The sequence below is a fragment of the Gekko japonicus genome, unplaced genomic scaffold (assembly GCF_001447785.1).
Source record: "Gekko japonicus isolate JY-2015 unplaced genomic scaffold, Gekko_japonicus_V1.1 scaffold955, whole genome shotgun sequence".
NCBI lineage: Eukaryota > Metazoa > Chordata > Lepidosauria > Squamata > Gekkonidae > Gekko > Gekko japonicus.
Window position 1 is genome coordinate 376737 of NW_015163631.1, and position 9994 is coordinate 386730.

At 46.8% G+C, this 9994-nt stretch overlaps 1 protein-coding gene across 1 annotated transcript in view; it reads left to right on the forward strand.

The window, feature by feature from the left end:
- The window catches only part of BARHL1 (BarH like homeobox 1), a 27218-nt gene that overhangs the window by 15504 nt on the left and 1720 nt on the right, over positions 1-9994 (forward strand). The window contains exons 3-4 of the mRNA XM_015407536.1: positions 7047-7105; positions 7356-7505. Coding sequence (XP_015263022.1) covers positions 7047-7105; positions 7356-7505 — 209 coding nt within the window. The remainder of the gene's footprint in view (positions 1-7046; positions 7106-7355; positions 7506-9994) is intronic.

A 9994-nucleotide genomic window follows, 5' to 3' on the forward strand; every position in this document is an offset into this window, starting at 1 on the left:
CATGACATCACATCCTTCTGCTTCAGTATTGCATTCCTTCAATAACTTTTCCACACTTTTCACATCTCTATGTGCAAATTTTACATGCCATGCGAATAAACAGTCTTTATGGTTGCATTCACCTGATCTGGTTTGGCATACCAGCCCATCATTTTCCATGTCATCAAAATCAGTATCAGCAATATTTCTCACGTAATCAAAACCATCCTTTTCTTCAAGCATTACATTAAATCCATTTTCACTCCAAATTTTTCCATGGCTTGGTCTGAGATCAATATTAAGACCATTTTGCATGATTCTCTTTGTGGATATGAGATTATTTATTGCTTGGGAAATCAGAACACATTCTCTGACAGTGATTTCCACAATCTCATTGCAATCGTTCAAAAAAACCATCCTTTTCTTCAAGCATCACATTAAATCCATTTTCACTCCAAATTTTTCCATGGCTTGGTCTGAGATCAATATTAAGACCATTTTGCATGATTCTCTTTGTGGATATGAGATTATTTATTGCTTGGGAAATCAGAACACATTCTCTGACAGTGATTTCCACAATCTCATTGCAATCGTTCAAAGCATACAGTTTAATTGAACTGCACCCCTCTACAGAGAAATTTTTGCCTTCTGCCCCTTGTAGAGCAGGCTTCTTTTCTCTGTCCAAATCAGTAAACCATTTGTCTGAATTTACGATATGATATGCGCTTCCACTATCTAGTAAAAAGGAGTCATTTTTCTCATCATTCCTCTTAGTGACAGACAAGGCTTTCATGTTACTGTTCTGCTTTACAGCATCAGGCTCTCTGTACTTTTCTCTTATGGCAAACACACCCCATTTCTCAGAGTGACCCTTAGGGGGTCTGGTTACATAGCGGTAAGATTTGGCGCAATCTCTTTGTTCTGTTAAAGCCTTTGATCTACAATTTCTTGACATATGGCCAAATTTTCCATAGTTGTTGCATTTAAAATCTGTTTTGGCATATTCCCTTTGTTTTGGCATATTCCCTTTTATAATCAGCCTTTATGCTAAGTACAGACAAGTCATTTGTAGCCTGGGACATTTCACGCCTATGTCCTTCATCCTTTAGATATGCTAACACATATTCCAGTTTGAAGTCTTTTGTTCCCTTTAAAACAGCCACTTCATGCGAATACTCTCTTGTCAAGGAATCAAGAATTACAGCAATAACAGCCTTTTCCCCTGGCACATCGTCCATTGCTTTAATTGCATTATAAGCATCCATGACATAATTCAAATGTTTAAGCAGTGATTCACCATTTCTCATTTTTGCATTTATTAATCTTTGATAGAGGAATAAGTAATTAGCATCATTTTTCAAAGCATAAGTTTGCTCAAGCTTCAACATCATTTGTTTCGTGGATGTGCACTCTAAAAGTTCCTGATTATCTGTAGCATTAATAGTGCCCATAATTAAAGACATTCCAAATCCATCATGCCCTCTGTACTTTTCGAGAGCGGCTCCTGCTTCAGGAGGATCGTCAGTGAGCACAGAAAGAGCCCCATGAGCTTGAAGGGCATTCTTTACTGATCTCTTCCACCAAGAGAAATTACTTGAGTCTAAGGTGGGAATATTGAAAAAAGCAAGATATGACACTGTCTAACCATCTCATCCTTTGCCGTCCCCGTCTTCTTTGACCTTCAATCTTTCCCAGCATCAGGGTTTTCTCCAGTGAGTGCAAACATGTCTTTCAAATGCCGGGAAAGATGCCTGGCTTTAAAGTTTGATGCGAACGTATCAAGCAAGCTAGTACTGTGAAAGGGTCATTATGGCTCCTGATTCTGCCACTTTCTCCAGATACTTGGTGACATATCTCTGCAGGTCTGCTATTGGTTCACTGACTTCAGCCTTTGAGAAGTTCCTGGTGGTGATGCACTGTGCTAAAACTGATGCTGCTTTTGGAAGAGCAGTTCTTCAGAGCCTGTTTCTTCAAGACGACCTGCAGATAACATCAGGTACATGGCTCCCTAGTCATCAAATCACCGCAGACTGTGACTGCAGCCATGAAATTAAAAGACGCCTGCTCCTTGGGAGGAAAGCGATGGCGAACCTAAACAGCATGATAAAAAGTAGAGACATCACCCTGCCAACAAAAGTCTGCATGGTCCAAGCAATGGTATTCCCAGTAGTCATGTATGGCTGCGAGAGTTGGACTATAAGGAAGGCCGAGCGCCGAAGAATAGATTCTTTTGAACTATGGTGCTGGAGAAGACTCTTGAGAGTTCCTTGGACTGCAAGGAGATCAAATCAGTCAATCCTCAAAGAAATCAACCCTGACTGTTCCCTGGAAGGCCAGATAATGAAACTGAAGCTCAAATACTTTGGCCACCAAATGAGAAGGGAGCACTCACTGGAGAAGACCCTGATGCTGGGAAAGATTGAAGGTCAAAGAAGACGGGGACGGCAAAGGATGAGATGGTTAGACAGTGTCAGCGATGCAACGAACATGAAATTGAGCCAACTTCGGAGGACGGCGGAAGACAGGAGAGCCTGGCGGGAGATTGTCCATGGGGTCGCGAAGAGTCGGACTCGACTGTGCGACTGAACAACAACAACAAACTGGCTCAGGCGGGTCGCTGTGCTGCTGTGCTGGTCTGAAGCATCAGGACAAAGTTTGAGTCTAGGAGCACCTTTAAGACCAACAAAGTCAATTCTGGATATAGTCATCACAAACAGGTAGGGGGTAACCCTCTACCTACCAACAAAAGTTTTATTATGGGTGTCAGCTTTGGTGTGGACGCACACGTCTTCAAACACATTGAAACTGAAATCAACCATTACATACAGGTAGAACCTCTTCCTCTATGGATTCAGGCGGGTCGCCGTGTTGGTTTGAAGCGGGAGATCAAAGTTTCAGTCCAGTGGCACCTTTGACACCCACAAAGTTTAATGCTGGGTATAAGTATAATGCACACAAAAGCATATACCTTGAATAAAACTTTGTTGGCCTTAAAGGTGTCCCTGGATTCAAACTTCCCTCTACCTGTATGTAGTGATTGCTGACTTCTGCTTCAATGTATCTGGAGAAGTGCACACGCTCAGGGAAGCTCACACCCAGAATAAGACTTTGTTGGTCTTCAAGATGCCCCTGGACTCAGACTTTATTCGTAAACGGTATTTATAGTCCGCCTTTCTTACAGGGACTCCAGGCGGATTACAAACCCAACAGTGACACCTAGCGAGCACAGTACAAAATGGGACATTCGATAACCAAATGCATTGGGATATTAGAAGCCTGGAACCACCAGAACGAAACGGAAGCCTAGCAGAAGTATTCACACGAACGGTTATGGGGTACGGAAATTACATAAAGGCTGCGGTCACACACACTAAAGAATCCACTTCTGTTGGAATTGCAAGTTGCTTACATATCAGCCATTACGGAGTTAAATGTTGTTTGTGTTAGCAAACAGGATGTTACGTTACATAATGTATTCAACGGCGGGAAAGTTTGTGGGAGTTGTTTACCCTAATGAAGTGACCTGTAACCTTTGTATTGGTCAACTAACAACTTGTTTGTAGAAATGCTTTGATCTAACATTAATGTATTCACAAGTTTATGGCCCTTTGTGTGAACCAAAAGAGGTGGTTCTCTTCTAGAAGCCAAGAGAGAGAGAAAGATATGAACCTAATTGTTGGGTATTACAAGATGAAAACACTCAGTATATCTGGGGTTAAATGTTTGTTTCTGTTACTCACAGGAAGTCACATGTTTCTCATGTAACCAATGTTCTTTAGCTGTAAGAAGCCCGGGAATTTTCTCCCCGATCTAGGAGTTTGATTGGGATGAAAGTGTCAAGGTGTATTACCATTTTATGGCTTCTCTTCCCGTCTTTGTTTTGTGTTCTCAAGAAGAAGTAAGAGTAGCCATAATTGCTCTCTTCTAGTTTTGTCTTTGTAGTGTAAGGATGTAGCCCTTTAGCTCTGTTGTTATTTTCATCCCAGTTACCCTTCCCCATGCTAGAATTTAGTAAAAACTTTATATTTTAATCACACATGGACTCTCAGTCTGAATTCTTTTACTAAGGCTCTGCTGGGCTATATTATCTCTGCTAAATACCATTTTTTCAATATCTCACTATCAAAACCCAACACTAATTGATCCAAAAGCATGACATTTCAGCGACTTCCAATCCACTTTCATTCAGTGCACTTTCCGACTGGATTTTAGCTGTGTGAACTGGCGAGATCCAGTTGGAAAGTGGCTCGGAAGGGGATTCTTTAGTGTGTGTGTGACCTGAAGCCAAACAGGATCCAGCTGGGTCGCCTGTGTTGGGCTGAAGCAGCAAAGTCCGAGTCCAGCGGGGCACCTTTAAGACCAGCGAAGTTTTATTCTGGGCCTGAGCTTTCGTGCCCCTTCAGACCCTTACTCGCGGGGAGCGGTAGGCAGCGCTATGAGCCCTCCCCTCTCCTGCCCGCCCGGCCCCCCAGCAGCGCCTCTTCTGCGCCGGTTCCCACCGCAGGTTTCCTGCCACCCGGGAATCCCCGAGGTTCCCTTGCAGGGAATGAACTGTTCGGTTTGGGGGTGGGGGGCTAGGTGGGGCGGGGAGGCGAGGAGGCCGAACAGCGCCGAACACACTGGCCCATGAATAATGCATGCCAACGACTGCTTTGGGCATCAATAATTAAGCGCCGTTACAGTAATTACACAATTATTATTACGATGAATTATTTACTCGGGAAAAGAGGTCTTCTCAAGCGCTTCCGTTCCGCGGCAAACGGCACCGGGAAGGAGGGAAGGCCGGCTGCTTCGGGCCGGGCCAGCCAGAGACCCGGTTCCGAAGGCGCTTCGTGCACCTGGCCCGGCGGCCACACCTGGGGAGGAGCGCAACAGAGCGTGGGAACCCGTGCGCATTTGGCCAGCGCCTGGCCACGCGCTCCAATCTTTCTTTCTTTCTTTCTTTCTTTCTTTCTTTCTTTCTTTCTTTCTTTCTTTCTTTCTTTCTTTCTTTCTTTCTTTCTTTCTTTCTTCTTCCTTTCTTCCTTTCTTCCTTCCTTCCTTCCTTCCTTCCTTCTTTACTTCCTTCCTTCCTTCTTTCCTTCCTTCCTTCCTTCTTTCCTTCCTGCCTTCCTTCCTTCCTTGACAAGAAGAGATAAACCCTCTTTCGGTTCTTGCCTCCTTTGACGAATCTTGCCGCAGCACGTGGAATTCAGTCTGAATTAACGTCAGGATTTCGTTTCTTTGTAGCTTCTCTCGCCCTTGCCTTTTAATATTTCCGTCGCAACTGGCTTTCCGCCTCAGTCTTCTGGGGGAAGCGCGTTTCTCTCGCCTGCTTTCCACCCACCAGGCCTCCTCCTGGTCAGCCAAATTGTCTCCGGCCGCGCCGCGGAGAGAGTCATTCAGAATCCATCCCCTTCCAAAGGCAAAGACAGCCTTTTCTCTTTAGGCAAGTGTCGGAATTGCGAGTTGCTTACACTTCAGTCATTACAGAGTTAAATGTTGTTTGTTAGGAAACAGGATGTTACGTTACATAATGTATTCAACGGCGGGAAAGTTTGTGGGAGTTGTTTACCCTAATGAAGTGACCTGTGACCTTTGTATTGGTCAACTAACAACTTGTTTGTGGAAATGCTTTGATCTAGCATCCATGTATTCACAAGGTTTATGGCCCTTTGTGTGAACCAGAGAGGAAGTTCTCTTCTAGAAGCCAAGACAGATAGAAAGATGTAGTTGTTAGCATTTATTACTGAGAGTAACTAAGTATGTGACCTTTTTATTTTATTTCTTTTATCCAAAGAGCCATACCCATGTTTTATTTTGTTTTATAGTAAAGATATTTTTTTTCTTTTACTAAGTGTGCGCTCTTGTGTTTGCAATACAACCATCGACCCTGAATCAAAGAATCCCCAACAGCAAGCAAATCCGGGCGGCAGCGTTGGGGGTCCCCGTAACTCTCCGTCACGACGACGGCTTAAAACAGAAGGGATCGCAGGCTGGCCAAGAGTCCTGGCGGTCTCCAAAGCCGGCGCCTGGATCGGTGGAGGGAGGCGGGCCAGTCCGGGCGCTGCCAACTGAGCGTCTAGCAGGAGAACGAAACCTGGTTCCCGCTCGGATTGTTCTCGTTTTTCACCGAGCGGCGGCTCGAGGGTCGAGATCCTGCGCACACTTGCTTAGAAAGGAGCCCAGTTGGGACCACGTGGGACTTATTTACGGGCAGCCACAGCTAGCAAGGGGTTCTGAATGGATCGGAAGCTCTGCGGTTTTTCGCAGACGTCCGACGACCGCGAATCGGGGACGCGGCAGGCTCCGCTTGAAACCTGCTGCGGCGGATTCGGCTGTTCCCAGCGCAGGGCTTGTTCGAAAGGACTCCCGAGGTGGAAGCCAGGGCCGGCCGGGCGCAGCAAGGGGTCCCGATGGATCGGGTCGCCTTTGCCAGGCTCTGAGTTGGAGTGGGGGGGGGGTCCGGATCAATGTTCCCTCTAAGCTGTGGAGTCCTGTGAGCAGAAATTCTACTTTGTGAGCTACTGGCATTAAAGTTGTGAGCACGTAGTTTGGCTGCTGCATAAAATTAGTTTGCTCTTGGAGCCCTCCTTCCTGAGCGAAGACAAAAGTGTGTGAGCCGGAGGCTAAAAAACTGTGAGCTAGCTCACACTAACTCAGCTTAGAGGGAACACTGGTCCGGACTCCAGACCAACGCTCCCTCTAAGCTGTCTTGCGAGCAAAAAGTCTACTTTGTGAGCTGCCGGCGTTAAAAATGTGAGCGAGCCATTTGACTGCTGCATCGAATTAGTTTGCTCCGGAGCCCTCCTTCCTGAGCGAAGACAAAAAGGTGTGAGCTGGAGGCTAAAAAAACCTCTGAGCTGGCTCACAGTAACTCAACTTAGAGGGAACGCTGGTCCAGACCTCACCAACATTTTGGGAAAAGACTAAAGAGCCGTTCTTTTTAGGACGAGGAAGCCGCAAACTGCAGCAGGGACCGCCCGCCTCAGCCAGAGACCAGAGACACCCCCCCCTTCCTAACAACTCCTCCCAGCACCTCTTGCCCGACCTGTTCTCGTTGTCTTAATTCTCTTAATTCTCTCCAGACCTTGAATTCAGACCTGCTGTGGAATGCCACGTGTAGCGATAAGATCCCTAAAACGAGGCAAGATCAGATAGAGTATTTAGTTTCTCTCCCTCTCTGACGTTATCAGGCCCATAGCTACTGTGGGGCGCTTGGGGGCCCTGCCCCCCAACCAAAAGCCCCATGCCAGAGACTTTATTTTTTAGGCGAGACCCCCTCGAAAGGAAGGGCTAGAAACAAGCTCGGAGCCTCCCCCTTTAAAGACAGGCCTTCAGAGGAATCCAATTAACTTTAACTGAACAGCCCCCTTAAAGATTTAAATGCCCCCCAGAACAAAAAATATATATATCCTGGCCACGGGCTTGCGCGGGCCCTCCCCGCCCCCGTTTCCCACGGACGCCTCTTGGAGGCGCTCCACCCGGCAAGGCCCGACAGCCGCCGCCACCCCTTATGGTTGGGTCCCAGATACTGGCGTCCACAGGTACACTGCCTCTAAAAGGGGAAGCTCCATTAGAGACGACATTTTGGCTAACATCAATGTTCCCTCTAAGCTGTGGAGTCTTGTGCGCAAAAATTCTACTTTGTGAGCCACTGGCATTAAAGTTGTGAGCGAGCGATTTGGCTGCTGCATCAATTAGTTTGCTCTGGAGCCCTCCTTCCTGAGCGAAGACAAAAATGTGTGAGCTGTAGGCTAAAAAACTGTGAGCTAGCTCACACTAACTCAGCTTAGAGGGAACACTGGCTAACATAGCGATTCAGGTGTTGTTGTTTTTTTAACCCAGACTTTTTATTGAATTACTAACGAAAAACACAAGCAAAACTACAAGCAGCAGACCAAAGCTGAGGTCCAGCAGCACCTTTAAGACCAAAAAAAGTTTTATTCTGGGCAGAAGCTTCGGTGCGCAGGCGTACTTCTTCCGGTTTCTATGGGCGAATTTCTCCCTGCGTGGAGAAGCGCTTTTCTTTCCTGAACCCTTCAGCCCCGTTGGGGTGTCAGGGGGCCCCAGGCTTCTCCAGGCCCTTTACCATTTTCTAGGTCTCTGCCGTGTATGCGGCCCCCCCCCAACAAAAAACCCTTCCCCTCTCTTCCAGGGAAAGGAGTTCCAAGACAGGGATCGAACCAGCTTCCGAAGAGATATGCCGCTTTTCGGATTGGCTTCAAGGCGGAAGAGTTCGTTCCGACAGCCCCTTCTGTCTGCGGCAAGGCCGTGGGATAGTGTTGGATGATAGTGAGATATTGAAAAATGGCATTTAGCAGAGATGATAGTGCAGCAGAGCCAGAGTAAAATAATTCAGACGGAGAGACCATGTGTGATTAAAATATAACGTTTTTACTAAATTCTAGCATGGGGAAGGGTAACTGGGATGAAAATAACAACAGAGCATAATCGGCTACATCCTTACACTACAAAGACAAAACTAGAAAGGAGAGATTATGGCTAATTATGGCTACTCTGCTTCTTCTTCAGAACATCAAAACAAAGATGGGAAGAGAAGCCATAAAATGGTAATACACCTTGACACTTTAGTCCCAATCAAATCCCTGGATCAGGGAGAAAATTCCCGGGCATCCTACAGCTAAAGAACATTGGTTACATGAGAAACATGTGACTTCCTGTGAGTAACAGAAACAAACATTTAACCCCAGATATACTGAGTGTTTTCAACTTGTAATACCCAACACCATTTCAGGCCCCAAAGAAGGAAAGAAGGAACGAAATTGTGCAGCACCGAGCACAGTTGGCTGAACTCCCCGGGTTGAAAAGGCGCTGGGGGGCTTCTCATCTCGAAGGGCTCCGGCTGTGAGAAATCGCTCGTCAACTAGCTGTGCTCGGCGCTGCAGCTCTGAGCTGGAGGACCATTCTCAAGACTCCTCGACCCCCCTGCGTGTATTGGGGTGTGTGTGATTCGAATGCAGATTCTTCTCACGCGAGGCAGCTTTGCCCGTTGAACGTGTGAAAGGGCCCCTTCTTTCCGAGTGAAACACTTTTTTGGTGTTCGATTTCGGATGATCCTGATGGAGAGCAAGGTGGTGTAGTGGTTAGAATATCGGATTGGGATGGGGGAGACCTCCGTTCAAAGGGCAGCTTTCTGGGTGACCTTGGGCCAGTCACAGGCTCTCAGCCTAACCTACCCGTTGTGAGGATAGGGGGGGGGGGGGGGGGAGAGAGAAATAAGTCGTTTGGGTCCCCACTGGGGTGAAAGGAGAGGTACAATTAAAGTAAATGATAAATAAACGAAATTATTGCTTAGCACATGGAAAACATCTCTTGACGAGGCGATGCGCCGAGTAAGGGAGGCGCGGGGGGGGGGGCAGAATTATTTCGACCTAGAAGGTTGTATTCTGATATTCTGACACGCTGGCCACCCTGTAGGGGGCTTTTACCCCCCCCTCCTTTCCCAACTCGGAACAGCTACAGTGACTGATTCCCACGTGCACGCTCATTGCTTGATAAACACTGCACGTGTGAACTGCAGATCCGATGCCACAGACGGATCACCCGAAGCCCCCTTTTTTCAGCTGCCAATCCTCCCCACTGCTTTTCTCCTTTGGTGAGTTCCCTCTAAGTTATGGAATCTTGTGAGCAAAAATTCTACTTTGTGAGCCACTGGCATTAAAGTTGTGAGCGAGTGATTTGGCTCCTGCATCAATTAGTTTGTTCTGGAGCCTTCCTTCCTGAGCTGAGACAAAAATGTGTGAGCCAGAGGCTAAAAAACTGTGAGCTAGCTCACACTGACTCAGCTTAGAGGGAACACTGGCTGAGGACCATAACCATTAGGGTTTGAATGGGCTGTGGAGCGGACACCACGTGACACAACCAATGTTCCCTCTAAGCTGCAGAGCCTTGTGAGCAAAAATGCTACTTTGTGAGCTAATGGCATTAAAGTTGTGAGCAGACGATTTGACTACTGCATAAATTAGTTTGCTCTGGAGCCGTCCTCCCTGAGCTAAGACAAAAATCTGTGAGC